Here is a 21720-nt window from a genome sequence, read left to right on the forward strand (position 1 = left end):
CATCCCCAGTCCTTTTCATATTTTTATTTTTAGACAGGGTTTCACTAAGTTGCTGAAGCTGGCCTCAAACTTACTATCCTCCAGCCTCACCTCCCAAGTTGCTGGGATTACTGGCATGTGCCATTGCACCTGGCAAAGTTATTTTTCAAAACTTGTTCATTATGTACTTTCCCTTCAGGGCCAAGTTCAAATCTGGCCCTCTGCTAGAGGAGATAACAACAAAGACCCATAGTGATTGCTTTCTTGTCTCAATTTTTCAAACATGTATTTGTGAAGGACATATATGGGCATTTGGCTATTCTAATGTGTTATAATGTTTTCTTTAATTAAAAAAAATCTTATCATGGCAGGGACCACATCTTACACTTCTTTATATATTATTTATAGTTTCAATGCCTTATAAATAAAGATGCCCCTGCTAATAAATTTTTGCTTAAAAAAATTTCATAATAGGCACAGAAAGTTACAATACAAATCAAAGCACAACAATCCCATCAGTTACTGCTAATTAGAAACTATTAGCTGTCATAATCATCTTAGTCTCTGTCATCTGTAATGATGTTTAGTCTTCTGGTTTGGTGTTTACTTTGAGATATTTTGAATATTATAAATCCCATAATGTGCAATAAACACAAATGCAATGAGACTGCTTGGAAGTCCTAGTAAAACAAGGTATCTAGATTATGAATGAAAGAGATACCAAAAGATTAAAAAACAAAATATGTAAATATGTAAACTATGTAAATATGATAAACTGTTCAATAACAGGAAGAGGTCATAAGAACAAAGACAGGTATGTATAACATGAAATTTCTGGGCCTGTGCAACTGGCCAACAAGAGAAAAAAGAAAGCGACATAAACAAACAACTTTCGAAATGTGTGGCTAGGAGAATACTTCAATCTTAGATTCCTAGTAACATGAGCTAATTCAGGAATAATTGGAAACTAATTTGAAAAAAATAAAAACTAAGCATTGTAAAGTTCTAATGAAAGTTGGGAGGCAGCCTTAGATGAGTTGTGGAATCACCATATCATCAGAGTGAGCAGAAAGATACTCAAGAAGAGATTCCTAAGAGGCTTGTGGGGATCAGTAAAGAGGAAAAACTGACCTCAACAATTTTTCAAGGTAAACAGCTGCTCTATCTTGGGGAAAAAAATGACTGCTAATTAGCCAGGGGGTGGAAAAAAAAAAACCCTATATCTGGCTTTAAAACTTAAAAAACTCATATAATTCTTATTTGGTAAGAATTTATCTAGGAAGAACAAGCTGAAACTCCCCTTCATGACATTTTGAATTTATGAACAAACTGATTTATAAATAGCTCTTTTTAAGGCTGACCTGTTTGGGTCCAGAGGAACTATTGTTGTAGACTTTAAATGCATAATGGAAATGCAGACCACCAAAATGTAAACACATCCTTTTTATTTTTATACTGAGAATATCATATGGGCCCTTAGTATAATTCTAGCTTGCTAAACTGCAAGAAAATCATCAAGAAATAGTTACAGCCTATCTCTCAAACAAATAAACAAACAAACAAAAAACCCCACAGGCCTGGGGCTGGAGTTGTGGCTCAGTGATAGAGCGCTTGCCTAGCATGTGTGAGTCTCTGGGTTCGATACTCAGCACTACATAAAAACATAAATAAAGTTATTATAAAACAACAGGCCTGAGTTCTGACATTATCACAATTAGCATTTCTATTATTTTACATGACTTTGACTCAACAATGAAATAAAATTTTAAAATGATCTATCCCTTTCTATCCAAGTCTATCCCTTTTCTAACCAGATTTGGGAAACAAGTATGTTAGTGGTTGAGGATACTATTTCAATGACTAAGTGAATACAAAGAATATAAGCTAAAAATACTTGGAAAATACCTGATTTTTAAACAAAATTACAAGTACTAATGTGATAGCTATGTGCTTTATTTATTTATTTTTGGTAAACCTGTTGTGGGCATTAACATTTCATTAGTGAGTACTAACAATTACTGTACTATGTTGTTTCCTAATGAAATACATTGCCAGAAATGCAGTACAAAAATACACGTAACTAAAAACATAATAATTCAGAAGACTGTACCTGATAGGAGCCGAATCAGATGTTTCTGTATCAGGACCTGAGGACAGGTAATCCTCTGTGCAATTGCAAACTGCATTAATGCTTTCAGACCATTATGCTAGATTGTAAGTAAGAGGAAGATAAAATGTGAAATGATGAAGAAAGACACCACACTTATATATCATAAACTTATATTCTAATACATGTGTGTGTGTGTGTGTGTGTATATATATATATATATATATATATTTTTTTTTTTAAATTGTATCAGATTGAACCCAGGGGTATTTGGCTGGGATTATAGGCAATGTGCAAGTGCGCTTGGCTGAGTATCCATTTTATTCAGTGTCATTTTCTTAAATGTCTGGCCAATTTATTCTATTGAAGCCAGTGCAAATGTATTTCTAGAAATTCTAAAATGACGGTAAGAAAACCAGTGAAATACATCTGCTTCCCTAATAGCAGGATGGGAAGCACACTGTGGACTACAAGTCTGCTATGCTGACTGTCGGGAAAGTAAGAGGAAAATGGTTAGAATGAAAATAGTTTAGGGAATCTTCAGTTGTCCATTTATCTTCACAGGGCTACTGAGCACATTGCTTTAATACTGTTTTCCAGGGTTGCCTATGTTAAAAGGCTTTGGTTGGCCTGAGGCAGAAGTAAATTGTGTAGTATCTATCCATCAAGGAATCATGGCTTAATTTTATTCCTGAATTCAGTATAATAATTTTCCTAACTCAACCAGCATATATTTAATGCAATATGATAGTGAAAAATCAGTGAGAGGGAAAAACACAGGAGATGCCAGGTTTTTGATTTGTCAATATACAGAGAAGGGGAGGAAAAGTAATCAAGTATCACCTGAAATCTCTGTGTGAAATATATTTAACCACTAAGATTGAGTAAATTCTGTAAAGTGCAAAACATAGGCCATTTCCTATGAGACTGAAGCAGCTCTTTTTTACCTCCCTACAAAATTCTGCTTTCTTTACAGAAAAAGAGATTTAAAAAAGCATTCCATGAATTACATAAACCCTGTTGAAATATACATACCTGCCTATTTTGAAGTGCTCCAAACAGAGGTTTTCCTTCATCACCCAATAGATTTTCTTAAAAAATAAGAAAAACATAAAAATAATAAATCCAGAATGCTGCTACAATTATATATTGTATTTAGGTTCTATTAAATGTTCTTGAATTTTACATGTATATGTATTTTTGAGGGGTCTTGGGGACTGAACCCAGGGGTGCTCTACCACTGGGCTACATTTCCAGCCCTATTAATTTTTTACTTTTAAACAGAGTCTCACTAAATTTCCTAGGCTAAAAAATCCTCCTGCCTTAGCTTCTGGAGTTACTGGGATTATAGGCATGCAGAATTGTAATTAAACCCACTGCCTTGCTCATGTTAGGGGAGAGCTCCACCACTGATCTATATCCCTGGGCCCTAAATTAATTATATTTTTGATCAGATGATTTGCAGTTTTCTTCTTCAATGTCTTATTGTTTGTATATGCCAAAATTTCCCCATTTTTGAGAGAACAGTAGAGAAGCAAATGTAGACAATCTATAAATTACTAGTATAAACTATAAAGTTCCTATAGAACTCTAGCAAAAAAACCAAAATACCTGGGTTTGGTTTTTCTTTTTTTTAATATTTATTTTTTAGCTTTAGGTAGACACAATATCTTTATTTTATATTTATGTGGTGCTGAGGATAGAACCCATGCATACTAGGCAAGCACTCTAGCACAGAGCCACAACTCCAGCCTGGTCCACCTTTTAATATCTTTTTTATACAAAAATTTTTAAAAGTAATTTTTATATGTAACAGGAACTCACTTTGCTTAAAAATAATGTGGAAGGCAGATGCATGTAACTTTATAATCTTTTAAGTATAATTTAAAAAGAATTAGAACAGGGACTGGTGTTGTGGCTCAGTGGTAGAGTACTTGCAATGGGTAAGGCACTGAGTTTGATCCTCGGCACCACATAAAAATAAATAAATAAAATAAAGGTATTGTGTCCATCTATAACTAAATATATATATGAATTAGAACATATTTATAGAAAAAAGAAGATAATACCAAAACTATGGAAATGATTCCTAAAATCTGATGTCTACTGCTATAGGAAAGTTTTGGGTAATAAAGAGGCATCCATGCACTTAATTCAAAATATAAAACAGCATGTTGTTATAAAAATACTTCAAAGTGTAGAAAATACAGTGAGTTCCTAAAAAATTATTATCAAAAATAAAATACACAGTAGATTTAAAGTGGCTTGAACAAAGAGTTCTTAATTGCCAGGCATGATGGTGCATGCCTTGTAATCCTAACAGCTCAGGAGGGTGAGTCAGGAGGATCATGAGTATTATGAGTTCAGAGCCAGCCTTGGCAAGGCCCTAAGTAACTCAGTGAGACCTTGTCTCTAAATAAAATATAAAAAAGGGCTGGGGATGTGTTTCAGTGGTTAAGTAAGTGCCCCTGGGTTTAATTCCCAGTTACCCCCCCCCCAAAAAGAAGAGTTGTTATTTTCTTCTATATAGTATTATATTTTGTAATTGTAATGAGCAAATGTGCTAATTTAAAAATCTAAGTGATTTTTCACTGGTTTGCTTTTTGATGGGAAATTTCCAACATGGCAAAAAATTTGACAGAAGCCTTCCCCTTCAGACCTGGTTAGTTTCAGTTTGCTAATCTGTCTCTTCTTATCTCAGATTTCCCTTTTCTGATAAGGTTTTTAGGTAACTTTGGTTTCCCTCTCTTTTCTTTTTTTTTTAATTTTATTTTATTAGTTGTAAATGGACACAATATCTTTTTATTTATTTATTTTTATGTGTTGCTGAGGATTGAACCCAGTGCCTCACACCTGCAAGGCAGGCGTTCTACCACTGAGCTACAGCCCCAGCCCTTTTTTTCTTTTCTCTCAAAGTATAAAAGAAACAAAAATTACTGGGCATTTCTGAGTTGATTCTTCATTGCTATTTATTCTTGACCTAGTGTCATAAATGTGCCACTTTTTGGCTATAGTGTACTTCTTGCTATCCCTTTAAAATATATATTTTTTAATATCTTCATTTTTATTTATTTATTTTTATGTGGTGCTAAGGATGGAATCCAGGGCCTCACACATGCGATTAGCGCTCTACCACTGAGCTACTACCCCAGCCCTAAAATAATTTTAACTTGTGCTGCTTATGGTCACTATGGTAGTTAAAAAGAGATCAATGTAAAAAAAATGATCAGACCTAATGGCATCAGGCCACACTACTATACTGAAATATTAGTAATGCTTAAGCAAGGCAAACTATTCTGTGCCATCAGGAAAAGAAATAATTTTCTAGTCAATCAAAATTGTTTCACTAAAACCTCCAAACCAAATTTTTTTTTTCTTTCTTTCCTTCTTCCCTCCCTCCCCGGCTACCCTGCTCCTGTAGTATTTCTGGTACTGGGGGATCAAACCCAGGATACTCTACCACTGAGCAACATCCCCAGCCCTTTTTATTTTTTGTTTTCATATATGGTTTCACTAAGTTGCCTAGGCTGGCCTTAAACTTAGGATCCTCCTACCTGAGCCTCTGGAGTCACTGGGCTTAGGTGTACAATACTGGGAATAGAAACTAGGGTCTTCTGCATGCCAGGCAAGTAAGTGCTCTACCACTGAGCTATATCCCAGCCCTTTTATTTTGAGACAGGGTCTCACTAAGTTGGCCAGGCTGGTCTTGAACTTGTTATCCTTCTGCTTCAGCTTCCTGAGTAGCTGGGATTACAGGTGTGTGCCACTGTGCCCAGTTTCCAAGCCAGTTTTCTTACAGACTTTACCAATTGCCTGTATAGTGAAAGCACATGTGCTCCAGGTCATCATGGGGACTCGAGGATCTGTTTCATCAGGAGGCACTTTTAGTCCAATTCTATAGATTGTTGTGGCAAAGAGAATGACCATTTCCTTGATACTATTAGAATACTTGATCCTACAAATAAAACAAAACAAAAAAAGTTACACAATAATTTAGTAAAAAGAGCTATTTTCCCAAGAAGGCTCGTTAGGTATTGAAGCAACAGAAACAACTCCTTTTGACTTAAGTAAACTGTTCTTTGTCATGTGTGAATGTGTGTTATGTGTATGTGTGACAAATAATACATATTTGGAGTGATAATTTTTGGTTTTATGAACTTCTACTTGTAATAAGTATTTTCAGTAGTAATGGGACAGATAATATAAACAAGGAATACAATCAGAGAAAAGTATTCTAGATAGTCATATTCATAAAATAATAATACCCGATTTGGGCATACTATATTTTTTGAAGTGTTATCACATAAATATCCATGTGAAGTAGGTAAGAAAGCACATTGCTTTTAGTTTTATTTTCTTTTTAAAAAAATATTTATTTTTTAGTTATAGTTGGATACAATTCCCTTATTTATTTATTTTTATGTGGTGCTGAGGATCGAACCCAGGGCCTCGCCTGTGCTAGGTGAGCACTCTACCGCTGAGCCCCAGCCCCTAGTTTTGTTTTCATGGAAACAAAAATGAGTACAGGGGTATGACCTGAGGCTTTTCAGGGAAAGTAAAATGTGACTTTAAGTAAAGTCTCTTAAATTCTGATCCATACAGAATTGGCATTTTTTTGCTGGTCAAAAATGGTTACCTAGAGATATTATATATCAAACCACTTAATTTTACTAATACAAATAAAACTCCAGGGAAAAAGAAAGAAAAATGGGATAAAGGAAAAATTTTACAAATAAAGAAGAAAGAGGAAAGAATCATTTCCCATTCTTATTTTCACAGCCATTTACAAAAACTTTTTTTTCTAAACAATTATTTTTAGAAGTAGTTGGACACAATACCTTTATTTTATTTATTTATTTTTATGTAGTGCTGAGGATCGAACCCAGGGTCTCGTACATGCTAGACAAGCACTATACCATTGGGCCACAACCCCAGCCCCATTTACAAAGTTTTTAACCATTTAGATACTTACGAAGACTGAACTCCAAAACTCAAGATGGAATGAAACTCAAAAGTAGAATCTCCCATTCCTTGATTAAACAAGACAGGAATTACGGGGTTTTCTCCTAATAATTTAAAAGGAAAAAGAAAAATAATGAGTAACTTTAGTTCTGACAATAATTTTTTTTTTAAAAATTATACATGATCATTTTAGAAAACCTAGAAAATGCTAATGAACAATAAAAACCACCTATACTTTTCCCACCAGACAATAACATGACATTTGGGTGATATTCTTTTCTCCATAGAAATGTTACACATACCATTTTGTTTTGTTTTGAACAAAAGATAATATTATACAATGCAGTTCTGCATTTTGCTATTCACCTAGTAGATTATTTTTCCTTATCAGCAACTCTTCCTCTGTATTTCCATTTTTAGTAACACTGCATATGTATCCTCTTAGCAAAGCAGTATATGTTAGTGAATAATCTATCTTTTGTTTTTAGCAGTTTGGTTATGATGGTCTGAGTGGTTTTAAGTTTGTTTAAAGTACACTGAACTACTTGAATGTGTATCTTTTACCAAATGTGGGGACTTTTCAGCCATTATTTCCTCAAATATTTATTTTCTCTATACTCTTTTTTCTCCTTCTTTTTGGAACCTTAAAAAAAAAAGTTACCAGAAAAAAATGCTAGTCACTTGCTCAAAATTTTTTAATCATTCTGTGGTTTCTTCCTTTAAGTTCTTTATTTCAACAGTTTTTTTAGATTATGTTCAGTATTTTCTTCCATTAAAAATACAGAAGTCTAAAAAAATTAGTATTCTTAAAGACACTAATCACTCGTATTTTTTATTGTCCTCTAGTCATGCTGTCTGATAAATAATAAAGGGATCTTTCCACTTAAAGCCATGTTTCAGACTTCCAGGTAAATCATTTAAAGACCAAAATGACAAAAAAAATGTGAAACTAAGGCTGAACTTTTGAGACCTAAATATAAGGATGTACAATCAGGATGTTCATCTACTTTTAAAATATAAATAAAAATAAACTATTCACATATATCCAAGCCATTTAAAAATAAAGAATGAGAAGAGCCTTGTATGATGAATTTTTATTGCTGAAAAGAAGTGACAAATGGTAAGTACATGCCCTAAATTGTTTCTTAGCAAAAAAAAAAGGTCTTCCATTAAGGAGTTTTTCAGCATACAGAATGTTACTCTATACTCACCAATTGTGAAAAAGGTTTTGCTATTAAGTTAATGGAGGAAGAAAGGAAACTGATAGATCACTGCCAGACTCATACATTGCCAACTATTGTCTTCCCTCTTTCTGCTTCTAAAAACCAAGTCCAAATTTTTATTCATATCCCTCTATAACCTTGCCCTGTGCTCTCCTCTTATTCCCCACTGTGTACCCTCAATTCAGGTATGCCAGGTTTTTTCTACATTTCTGAAAATGCCATATTCATACTTCCCTAAAAATGTTTTCTCCTTTCTCTACCTGATTGCTCTCTTTTATTTCTACCACACATACAAATCTGATCCAAAGTTAATTCAAATTCCATTTTCTCCATGACACTTTCTTTTACTACTTTAGGCTCTATGAATCTATTTCTTCTTTAAAGCTTTATAAGACCTATTATTTTATACTATAAAATATGGTTATTAATGCTATTTCCTCTTGTAACATTCTCTGAACTGTATAAAATACATGTTTGATGAGACAGAGAACATAAAGCCTTTACAATGCTTTTTTATGTACAGTACAATTAAACACTTAATACTCGATAACTTAGATTACTATAGTATTAAGAAATAAAACCATAATTCCTATTTTTGATCTCTAGCTTTTGTATACATTCTTCATTTTCCCTAAATGCACATAACTAAAAGGTTGTAAACAGTTAAAGCATGGCAGAGGGGGAAATAATCAGGAAATAGTTGGACAAATACATGTGGGTATGGATGATAAAGATAAGACATAAATATTTTGAGTAAAACACCTAGAAATATTCTGAAATATTTTCTAGGTACAGTTTTCGTCAATTTTAACTCCAATGAGGGAATGAGAATTAAAAGACTTTTAAAGCTGGACATGGTGGCACTGCCTTGTAGTTCTAGCTACTCAGGAGGCGGTGGTGGAAGGATCACTTGAGCTCAGGAGTTCAAGACCAGCTTGGGCAACACAGTTAAGACACAATCTCAAAAAATGAGAAAAATAATAACACAAACAAAACCAAAAAATTGTACTTTGCCTTCTTCATCTTATTGATTCACAGCTGAATAAAGAAAAACACTTTTCTTTGTTACATTTTAAAAAGGCCTCTTATACTTTTTTAAGCACATTGCCTTAATAGCCAACACTTCTCTCTCAATTATAGCACAGAGAACTTGAGTAACTTGCCCAAGAACAACAGAGCCAGTAAGTGAATCTTGCTGATTAGAATAAGTCTTGGATCTAAGATTTAAATCAGTCAGTCTGACTTTAATCACTGTCTATTCTGCCAGATAGTATGAAAAACAACTGCATTAAGAAAATGATATAGACCAAATTTAGTCTTGGCCTTAGAAACCTGTCTTTCATGATATTCAGCGAATTTGTACTTGTGAACTATATTTCACCATAATAATAACTTTAAAAAAAAAAATCAATGATTCTGAGACAATTTTCACACAGCTAACATAAATTTAAGCAAACCTTTAGAATGTTTCATATTGTAACCTGATATTCTGGCCAGAATAGTCTGTATCCATCTTGTCAAGGTCAAAAGTTGAGCAAGAGCATCTGCATTCTCACTGAAAAAATGACATTTAAGAATTATTTGAAAAATCCACTGGTACCAAATCAATGTAAAAAGCCAAACTTGCAGAGTCTTTCCTTGAATAGAGATGGCTATATAAAAATATCAAAATTTCTCCAGATTAACTTTCTAGGTTATAGAAACATGCATTTAAATGATTTTGGGGAAGGAAGGGAATTTAAAAGTACAAAGAGTAAAACACCACCCCATACTCCCATTACTCAGAAGTAAGAAATGCTAGTAAATGAAAATATCATTCTAATTTCTCAAGTAAAAAACAAGGGGTTGTTATTGACTTTTCTGATTCCCTCACACTCTATTAGTAGTATCACAGTTTTACTTTCTTTTAAAAAAATATTTATTTTTCCAGTTACAGGTGGACACAATATCTTTATTTTATTTTCATGTGGTGCTGAGGATTGAACTCAGTGCCTCATGCATGCTAGGCGAGCACTCTACCTCTGAGCCATATCCCCAGCCCCACAGTTTTACTTTCTAACTATCTCAAAAGTTGATCACTTTCTTCTACCTTTATTACTCTAGACCACCTTAGTAGTTCCTAACCTGAACTACTTCAATAGACTTTTAAGTGTTCTTTCTACTTCCATTCCTATTTTTTTTTTCAAGTATGAATTTATCATGTAGCAGCCCAAAGGAGCTTCTAAAACTATAAATTAGATAATGATTCCCTTGTTCAAAATACTCCAATGTTTTCCCATCATAAGTAAAATTTTAAATTCTGACTTCTTGCCTTAGCTCATTTATGAGTTTACAATTTTATAATCTGGCTCCTCCTTGGTAGTCCATTCCAAGATTTTGTTTTCTTCCTGTGCCTGAACATGCCAGTTACGTTCCTAACTTGGGGCCTTTGCTGTTGATATTGCCTGAGCTTAGAATTTTCTTCTTCCAGACAGCAACATTACTAGTCCTTAACTTCATTCAGATGACCGGTTATCATCTCAGAGATGAGCTCCCTGACAATACAGTAACTAGCCTTTTTATAGCCCTTTATACCCTGCTACATTAGTTTTTTTCATAGAACTTCTCAGTACTCAGCTATTTGTATTTGTTTATTGCCACCCTTTCTTTCATAGAATGTAAATTTCATAAAGGTAGGGATATGATCCAGTGTGCTAAGAACCATGAGGACCAGAAACCATTTTATTAAAAAAGACTACGAAATGAGGCTGGGGTTGTGGCTCAGTGGTAGAGTGTTTGTCTAGCACTGGGTTTGATCCTCAGCACCACATAAAAATAAATAAAGATATTGTGTCCAACTACAACTAAAAAATATATTTAAAAAAAGACTACAAAAGAGGAATCTGTTTATTGAAAGGACAATCTTTTTTTTTTTTTTTAAAGAATCTTGAGTTAAAATATATAGTGAAATGTGCCAAAATTGCACACTACGGCATGAATATGACCAAAACATTTTTTGATTCTCAAAAATGAATGATATTATCACTGGTTATAACTAAATTTCTTTTAAAAAATATTAGCATATAGTGGGTGCAGAGATATATGCCTATAATCCCAGCTACTCAAGGAGGTTGAGGCAGAAGGATTCCAAGTTTGATGGCAGCCTAGGTAACTTGGCAATACCCTGTCTTAAAATAAAGAGTTGGGGAAGTAGCTCAGTGGTAGAGCTCTTGCCTACCAGGTTAAAGACCCTGGGTTCAAGCCTCAGTACCAATCAATAAATCAATCATTCAAAAACTCAGGAGCCAGGCACAGTGGCACATGCCTGTAATCCTAGCAGCTCAGAAGGTTGAGGCAGGAAGATTGCAAGTTCAAAGCCAGCCTCAGTATCTCAGAGAGACTCCCATCTCAAAATATAAAAAGGGCTGGGGATGTAGCTCAGCCATTAAGTGCCTCTGGGTTCAATCCCGGGCACAAAAATAAATAAACAAATGAATTAATAAATAAATATTCAAAGGGTTAGGGGGGATGTAGCTCAGAGGTAGAGTGCTTGTCTAGCATGTGTGAAGTCCTGAGTTCAATCCTCAATACCACAAGAAACAAAAAACCTTAGCATATTAGCTTTATTTTTTTGATGAATTCATATTAGATTTTGATTAGATAATGGTTATTAGATAATGAAATTTAAAAAAAATTATTACTTTTGATAAAGTTCCTCATACACTTTTAACTTTATTATTTTTATTATACTCATACTGGTGTTCTAAAAAAACAGAAAGGCAAATAGATGCATCTAATAAAAATGTTATGTACAATTATACACGTCAGATTCTGAGTTAATAAAATTATTATTGACAGTAAGCATTTCAGGGTTCTAAGAGACCTGGTTGTAAAAATCAATTTTTCTGACTTTTGAAAGGACTGCCCTGAAGCATCTTATTCTTAAAGACATCAAGGAAAGTTGCTGAGTCTTCCTTTAGAGAATTATTTACATGCTTCATAATCCTTATTAAAGGGAACAATAGTGTATTTTTTTTTTTAAGGCTTGTGCAGACTAATAAGATGTTGAAACTCACTTTATTTTTATTTTTGTCTTCCAAGTGTATAACTCTGGGAGAAGTAAAAAATACTCATAATCTCTAATTCTTTATATCTTTAAATGGAAATAACAGTATCTATTTTCAGTACATTACTGTAAGAATTAAACAACATAAGGTAGCAAGCGCTTGGAAGAGTGCCTAGAATACATTAATTACTGAATAAATGAAATAGGGTTTTTTTGATGCAACCTTCTTCCTATATTTCTTTTATTAATTTTTATTGATTGATTGATTGTAGTTGTAGATGGGCAGAATGCTTTATTTTATTTGTATATTTTTATGTGGTGCTGAGGATCAAACCCAGTGCCTCCGGCATGCTAGGCAAGCGCTCTTCCATTGAGCTACAGCCCCAGCCCGCTTCTTCCTATATTTCTATCTCCCAACAAATTGGAAGAAGATGAAGATGACAGTTTGTAAACCAGGTTTTCCAAAGACACGGAATAGTAGATATACAGCAACTATTACTTGACTCTGCCTGCCATACATATCACTTCTTAACATTTTTTGCTATGGAAACATGTTAAAGGTGGTTTTGTTGTTGTTGGCTGGTGTTCTGTAGTACTGGGGATCAAACACAGGCCCTCAGACTTAGGAAAAGCACTTTACCATTGAGCTACATCCCGAGCCCAAAGGTGATTTTTTAAAACAACAAACCATTTCCTTTAGCAGAACTTGGGTTTATCATTACGAAATCACTGAAAAGAACCCAACAAGTATAAATAGTACTGTTATTATTAAATGAAAAGTGAGAATATAAAAATAGTTAAGAAACCCAGTTGTCATTAAAAAATGAATATTTGTTGTAATCCCATTTACAGATTATCAGAATACAGAAATTTTGAAGTCCTAAAGGCTCACCTATTATCGAAACATATACAATGAGTGTTTTTATCATTAGCTTTTCTCCCAGATGTCTAAAACCATAGCATTTGAATTAAAAAAAAAAATAGAATTAGAAAAATAATACAAAGACCTTTAGAGCTATAGAAGTTCAGATAGCAAGTAATGAAAGTAATGAATTTTTTCACATCTTTTCTCCTGTGAGTGTTAAGGCAGAGAACAGAGTTCTACTGTAATGTTGATTGGAAGATATATGCACAACATACTGACTTAAGTAAATGAATATTCTAGTTATCTTAAAGACCAAAAAATGGAGCTTTTAATTTTATTTTAAAATATGATTTAAGTTATGAAATAAAACACACTCATTTCTTTAAAGAGTAAAAAAGAAACTAATAATCTAACAAGCATAAATTAAAAGATTAAATATAGGTTTTAAAAAATTAACCAAAACATAAATTAAAATATACCTGTTTATTTTCTGAGGTTGTAAAGGAATAATGGGAATCACAGTATTGCACAGAGATTTGCAAAGAGGGCAAAGATATTCTCCACTCTCCAAGTCAAAAAGGTCAACATGAATGCGCTGCTGAGAGCTCAGCTGTACAGCTTCAAAATACCTGCAAAATTCGAAAGACACGTGTACTTTTAGAACTTGCTTTAATCCAAGTACAAAGATCTGAAAAATTTTCTCCAGTAAACATCTTTAGAACTTATGTACATGGCTTCTCAGCTTTTTAACTATGATCAAGTGTAAAACTTATATACAAAAAATACACATTAAATTATGAAATAAATAGGATTCCCACTTTTTGGGGGGCAAATTGGAAAATTTATCATGGCAGATAAAAATTTATAATAAAATTAATTTACTGAATCATAACTTGTCTCCTATCAACAGCAATGTTGACATATGTGTTTCCAGGGACCAACTACATTAGTGAGGGCTATCATAGAAAAATTTTATATTTTAATTAAATGCCAAGTGGGTAAACAATTAAACAAAAGATTTCTCAGGAATTGCATTTCTAAATTTTTATCTTTTTTTGACATAAAACTAGACTTCTTGTCCTGTCTCAAGGTACTTTCACTGTTTTTGAGATTTTTTAAAATGAGGATTACTATTATTTTTATGTGAATACTGATGAACAATGTGACTATTGATTAGTTTGTGGAAAGCAAACAGAGGGAGTAAGGAACACTTTAATTTTTTTTTAAAGCAGCGCTGGGTATTGAACCCAGGGCTTTCAGCATGCTGAACACGTGTTCTACCTGAATTATATCTAGTCCCTGAAAATCTTAAATTGAGAGCTTTATAAAATATTTTCCATGGCTTATATAACAATTAGTATCATGCAAACAGAATTAGTAATTAAAACTGTTTGAATTATTCCAATAAGAAAAAAAGGAAGAAGACATGAGAAAACATGCCTTTTTGTGGCCTGTAGTGAACTTCACTGTTCCTAGTCTCTTTCAAGAACATGTCAGAGGAACAACTTACTTCTGCCAGCATACTGCATGCATTACATGGCCACAGCTTCCTGTGTAAGTTCCATAGGCCAAGTCAGGATCCATGAAAAGTGGGTCTAGGGTTTCTGGTTCAGAAACACAAAAGGAAGAGTTATGAATTCATCTCTTCCAAGATTATAACAAAGGAATGGGGGTTGGGGAAGAAAGAGAGGTCATCAGGTCTAAAATTCTAATCCACAAACTTTCACTTCTTAGAAATATCCAAGTATCAAAATATTATGAAAGGAGGATATATATTATTAATAGTAAAACAAAGAGGTAAATATAAAACAAGACTATCAGGTATGATTCTAAAATCAGTGCAGATTAATAAAAACTCAACCTTTTGTTTACATTTTAATTTTGAACATTAGGTTTAAGCTTCATTAGCTTAGTCACTGCAATGATATTCTGATTTAAGATCAATTTTCCTTTGCAATTTTAAAGACTAATTTGAATGGATGATGATTTTAAGGGATATTGAGGGGTATTATAATCTAGTAGAAAAAAGCACAGACTTTGGGCAAGTTACTTACTTCTCTGTGCCTCAGTTCCCTCATCTGCAAAATGGGACCAATACTGGTAACTAACTCACAGGGTTGTTGTGAGGATTAAGTAAGTACATACACATAAAGCACTTAATTAGAACCTGACACACATTAAATATTCAATTAATATTAGCTTTTATTATCATTATTATGTCAAGGGTATTTAAAAAATAAAGCACCTAACTCCTGATGTGATATAAGAAATGTAACACATTACCTAATTATTATTCTTAACCAGGTACATGCTTAACATTAATCAAATCATGAGGCAACAATAAGATAAATTCACAATCCAAAATACTACACAATTGGCCTACATTCCTCAAACAATTAGCATGAACAAAACAAAACAAAGCAAGAGATTATTCTAGATTAAAACAGACTACAAAAAACTTGACCAAAGTAACACATGAAACATGTTTGGATCCTGAGTGGGGAAAAACAAAATCCACCTACTGAAGAGATTCTAAGAAAAGTTGAAGAAATACGTATTTTATATTAGATGATATATTCCTGAATTATTATTAACTTTCTTTAGTATGATAATGGTATGATAGATATATAGTAGAGTGTCTTTAGTTTTAGAAAATACATGCAGAAGAGCTTAGGGATGACATGTTAAAATGCCTACAACCTATTTTTAAATGTTCAGCAAGAAGAAAAATAAAATAAAAGCCAGAGATAGAATGAACAATGTGGTCAAGTGCTAATAAAAATTAAAATAAAAAAATAAAGAAAAGCAGCCAACATGGCATGTAAAAACCTAGAGTATTTTACATGTGGATAAATTGTAATATAACCAAATAAAACTAAATACAACCTCACTCCCAAACTTCATTCAAAGAGTATTTTTTTCTAATTGCATAGGTATGAAAAGCAATGCTCAAAAAGATATTTATTAAATAATACATACCACCTGGGAGTTCTATGGGTTTTCCCCTGTGCTGTGTTAAGGCGGTGGATTTCTGGACACAGGCCGATAATACCATGGCATTATTTTCTATTTTCACCTCTTGTTCTTCTTGGCAGAGGATGCATGTCAGCACCTCCTTTTCAGTAACAGTTGGACCCCGTTTAGGACCCAAAGCAATTCTAGAGTAGTCACTGACTGCTGGGGTGCTACCAAAAGAAATGACCAGAAATGAGGACATATGTTTTGGTCACTTGTCTTTATACTTTGGTAGATTTTAAGTAAATGTAGGTAAAAGCTTTAAGAATAAAAATAAAAATGATATTTAGGAATATTATCTTCAAAGCTTCCCCCTAATATTTCTGGCTTTAATTAATTGATTTTCTTATTAGAAATTACAGTTTGTGATGCTAAGTGCAAAAAAAGCAGATCATGAAATAGCATATATATTTAATTTATTATACCAACAAATTGGGTTATTTCTTTTTTTAATATAAAAGTAATGCATACTTATTGATAAATTTTGGAACATCTAGACAAAAAGCTCTATAATTAAGAAGAAAAAGATGTAGGAAATCTTCCTATATACTCCTACAACCTAGCAATAACCACTAGTAACCCTGCATATTTTTTTTTTGCTTTCAGAAACATTTATAAAATACATTTGATATAAATAAGATTATATTACATATACAGATTTACTTATATCTTGTTTTATTCATTTACAAATTTTTTTGTCATTTTCTCATGTGATTAAAATTTCTTCAGAAACATTTTTAAATGGCTACATAGTATTCTTATACTATTTGTGGCACAGTAGTTTTTTAAATTCCCTCTCATTAGGCATTTAGGCTTCTATTTCTATTTTGGTAGGTGTTAAAACTAAAAAATCTTACATCTTAATGATGTAGCTATACTTGGGATTATTACTTCTTTTCTTCTGGGCTAGCAAATCTTAGGATCTACTAATGTGTGCAATAATCATACATAAATAAGAGAAAACATTTATAATCACTGATTATGATACTAAGCACTATTTCAAATACTATAATTATGTTTACTCAATCCGTACAACAATTCTGTGAGGTAGGTATTACAATTACCTTCATTTTTCAGAGGAAAAAGCTAAGGCCTAGAGACAGTGAAGAGAAAGACCCTGTAATTCATCACCAGTAAATAGCAGGACCAGTATTTAACCTGTGAGGCCATGTTCTGAACTATACTGCAATATTATCTGTTCAAAAAGCTCTATGAAATATAGTGTATCATTTGGCAAACTAGAAATAAATGTTCACCTACATAAATGAGCTTACACGATATGCAATATTATGCAGTTTGTAAAACGTAGTTCTCAATAGGTGTGGTACCACCTTCTAGGAAGCATTCGGTAATAAATACATAGTGGAGATTTGCTTTTTGGTTGTCATAGACTAGTAAGCACAGTATGCTAAGTATCCTGTAATCTGTGGAACAGTCTTGCATAAAAAAAAATGGCTGCCCAAATGCCTCAACTGAGAAACACTAAGCTCACTGTGTATGAAAGAACACATACATATCTTCAAAACAATGAAGTGAAAATGGAATATTGCAAGATGTGCATATAATATAATTTATGCAACTAAAACAAAAGGCTGAATGACAATATAGAATTCCTATGGTTATACATATTTTTATGTAACAACAGTAAAAATTCTGACAAAAATATATAAAATTTATAAGCAGATGAATCTCTAAGGAAGAACAGAAATGTATCCAGGATTTGAGCTGGTACTCAAATGGAACTTCAGCTTTATCTCTAATATTTTTAAAAGGAAAATGTATTAATGCAACTATGTAATTAAAGTTGTGACTTTTGAATAGGAAAAGACTACAGATACAAAAAACTAAAGCTCTAAAAGATCAATAAATCTGTCTTCATGTAGACTTCTTTATGGCTAAATTTCATAATTAATGTTAAAGAAATAGGAACAAAACATGTGAAATATAATTTTAAAGAACTATAAATCAAAAAGACAAGAGCAAAGAATTCAAAGGATAACAATAGGCAATTTACAGAAGATAAAACATAAAAGGTGAATAATCATATGAGATTATATTAGCTCAACCTAATACTACTACTAAGGAAACTTTAGTCAACATATGTTTTTTGTTTTGTTTTGTTTTGGTGGTGCTGAGGATCAAAACCAGAACCTTGCATATGCTAAGGAAGCATTCTACATCTGAGCTACATTTCTAGCCCATAAATTTTAAATTTTGATAATACCAGATATTTTCAAGTACTGATAATAAGTATTGGTAAGAATGAAGTAAACAGGCATGCTCATACACTGTTAGATGAATAAACTGGGAGAGTCAGTTTGAAGGGAATGTGGTCATATCTATTGACCCATATCTTTCTCTTTTTGAATTTTACCATAGAGAATTATTTGCACAAATGCACAAGGAGACACATACAAAAAATTTCTGACCAATTATAATGAGGGATAAGGGAAGCAACTAAATGTCCAAAATCTGATAAAATATTGTACATCTGTGCCATGGCAGACTATGCAGCAGTCATGAAGAATGATATAGAATTCACACTATAGATCTATATGTACTAATGTGAAAAGATTTATAAGATACTGAGAAAGCAAAGAATAGAATAAAATGAATGCTAAAATAAAAACAAATCACTAAAAAATGTAAAAAAAAAAAACATTAAAAACACAAAACTCTCATTCATTTTTTTTTCTTTAATCAGGAAGAGTCAAATAGGAACAATGAAGCTAAGTCTTGATTATGCAGATATTAATCTCCTAGTACACAAACTCTAGTCCTGTTCTCATCTACTCTCCAAAAGAAGGTAAGAATCATTACATCTGACAATTCGTTATTTATGTAAATATTTACAAATGCATTAGGAAGAGGTAACCTATAACCATTGTTGTTTGTGGAAAAAGATCAGGATCACAGAGGATAGTATGAGGGAATTTTATCCATTATTTGAATTTTCATTTTTTTGTTTTAAATATTTATTTTTTAGTTATAGTTGGGCACAGTACCTTTATTTATTTTTTATGTGGTGCTGAGGATCAAACCCAGGACCTTGCATGTGTTAGCCAAGTGCTCTACCGCTAAGCCACAACCCCAGCCCATTTTGAATTGTTTTCAATGAGAAAACATTAATAAATTACATATTCAATTAAGCAGGCAATAAAAATAAATAATTAAAGCCATTAACTCTGAGTATAACTTTGCTTACTTCTCACTTCTTCTAAAGAGTATGCTGTTGATACATAATATTTAGAAAGTTCAAAATTTTGTTTGTTTAGTTCTTCTTTTCTTCTGGTTTTATGTATTTATTTACCTATTTTTTAATTTTTTAGTTGTAGTTGGACACAATACCTTTATTTTATTTACTTTTATGTGGTGTTGAGGATCAAACCCAGGGCCTTGCATGTGCTAGGCGCTTGCTCTACCACTAAGCCACAACCCCAGCCCTACTTCTGGTTTTATTACATTACAGTTGGCCAAGGAAAGCTTACCTTCATATCTCATTTTTATTTATTTAATTTAGTTAAGGTGCCATTATTGAACTTGGGGCTTCATATGTTCTAGACAAAAGCTCTACCACTGACCTCTATGTCACCAGCTCCCTTTTAATTTTTAACTTTAAAATAGCCATTATTCATTATGGTCTTCATTAGCATTCTCAGCTTCCTGAGAATGTGACCTATTACACAGAATACAATGTGTCTACTGCTACTGAAAACACACAATTTCCTAAAAGTACCCATAACATGTGTTGTTTTAAATAACAGTGAAGGTTTGTTTTTAAAAATGGGCAAAAAGGGGTATTTTCAATATTTAAAATTTCTTGGAATACTTTTTCAAAGTACTATGATTTTTCCTTCTCCCTCTTCTCACTATGTATCATATAACATCCCACAAGGCATGGCTCAAAAGATTATCCAATTTCCCTCAATATGTAATCAATATATAAATGTGTATCTAAGAATGCCCATGCTTGTATGGTAACAGGATAACAGGGGTTGATTTCTATTTTTACTGTTCCCACTTTTGTCTTTTCCATTATTATAAAATATGTTTTGGAAAATCATGATTTAAAGTGAGTATTTAATTTTATCTCTAAAAGTTGTTAACTTTTATTTTGCTTTGTTTTACCTTTCTTCCTCCATAATGGAGTCTTCTTTCCCAGGCATTTCTGATGTATTGTCATACATGAGTTTGTGAGTTTCAATGAAGTTCTTCTGTAAGGCAGACATCTGAGCCATGATCTTCTGGCGATGTAGCCTAGCAGCTTCAGCTTTTCTTTTTCGTTCTGCTTTCTCTTTATCGTGAGTAATCTGAATATTAAGAAATCACAACAGCAGTTAAGATCTACTATTAAAAATTTACATACAGGCTGAACATCCGTTACATAAAATGGTTGGGACCAAAAATGTTCCAGATTTAAGATATTTTGAATTTTGGGATACTGCAAAGACTTCATCAATTAAGCATTCCTAATCTGAATTCTGAAATGCTCCAAAGTTTTGGATTTCAGATTTTTTAATTTGAAACGCTCAATATGTACACTGTTCATTGGCAAAATTTCTTTCTTTCTTTTTTTAAAATATCTTTATTTTACTTTTATGTGGTGCTGAGGATTGACCCCAGAGCCTCACACATGGTAGGCGAGCGCTCTACCTCTGAGTCACAACCCCTGCCGGGTAGAAAAATTTCTTAAGAGTAAGATTCTGAAAAACTTAGTAACTAAAAGGTCTACTTTAAATTTAATGTTTCAAAATTAACATCATTATTTCAACTTTTCTTCTGTTATTACTTCATTTATTCAATAATTTAATGTAAAAGGCCAAGGCCAAGAACCTTAATTATTCAATAAACTGCGTTTGATGTTCAACACAGGCACATTAATAGATGAAATAAAATTTTAAAACCATTTGTCAAACAATCAATGAAATTTAAACAATTTAAACCAATTTAATGTCTAACACTTCTAAATGCATTGTTATGACTGAAAACTTTAACAGTATTACTGAGATGTATTTGGTACCTTTTGATTTTCTATTTTAACTTAAATCCAGTGTGCTTTTCTTTTAGGAAGGACAGTTAATAACCACAAATAAAGATACTCTAATAATTTAATTTTATTGAGTAGAAGATGTACCACTACCTTATATTCCTCCAATGAATGTATATTGGTGATTAAATCATGAGATGCCACTGACTGTGATGTATATCCTACTTTTAAACATTAAAAAAAATTTTTTTTTATTGGGGATTGAACCACTAAGCTTTTGTTTTTATTTTGAGACAGGGTCTCAATAAGTTGCTAAGCCTAACTTGTGATCCTCCAACCTCAGCCTTCCAAATCACTAGAATTACAAACATGTGCCTGGCTAAAATATTTTTTAAATTAATAAAATATGGCATTTCTTGTAGAATTCCATTGTACATCAAGTTTCTCTGCTTTTGTAAAATAAATAAATTATACTGAATAAATATCTGTCAAGTACAGAATAAATAAAAGTTGGACAGATCTTACATACATACATAC

General features: G+C 32.5%; 1 protein-coding gene across 2 annotated transcripts in view; it reads right to left on the reverse strand.

Annotated features, from left to right (window-relative positions):
- Ubr1 (ubiquitin protein ligase E3 component n-recognin 1) overlaps positions 1-21720 on the reverse strand; it is a 143308-nt gene that overhangs the window by 22511 nt on the left and 99077 nt on the right. The window contains exons 29-37 of one of the 2 annotated variants that reach the window (XM_071608165.1): positions 20325-20506; positions 16161-16366; positions 14692-14785; positions 13661-13810; positions 9753-9826; positions 7059-7152; positions 5893-6041; positions 3122-3177; positions 2090-2186 (exon numbers count right to left, since the gene is read on the reverse strand). In XM_071608165.1, the coding sequence (XP_071464266.1) occupies positions 2090-2186; positions 3122-3177; positions 5893-6041; positions 7059-7152; positions 9753-9826; positions 13661-13810; positions 14692-14785; positions 16161-16366; positions 20325-20506 (1102 nt within the window). Of the gene's footprint in view, positions 1-2089; positions 2187-3121; positions 3178-5892; positions 6042-7058; positions 7153-9728; positions 9827-13660; positions 13811-14691; positions 14786-16160; positions 16367-20324; positions 20507-21720 lie in introns of both variants that reach the window. The other variant, XM_027926017.2, reaches the window with a different exon arrangement.

This window comes from Marmota flaviventris, chromosome 2 (genome assembly GCF_047511675.1).
Source record: "Marmota flaviventris isolate mMarFla1 chromosome 2, mMarFla1.hap1, whole genome shotgun sequence".
Lineage (NCBI taxonomy): Eukaryota > Metazoa > Chordata > Mammalia > Rodentia > Sciuridae > Marmota > Marmota flaviventris.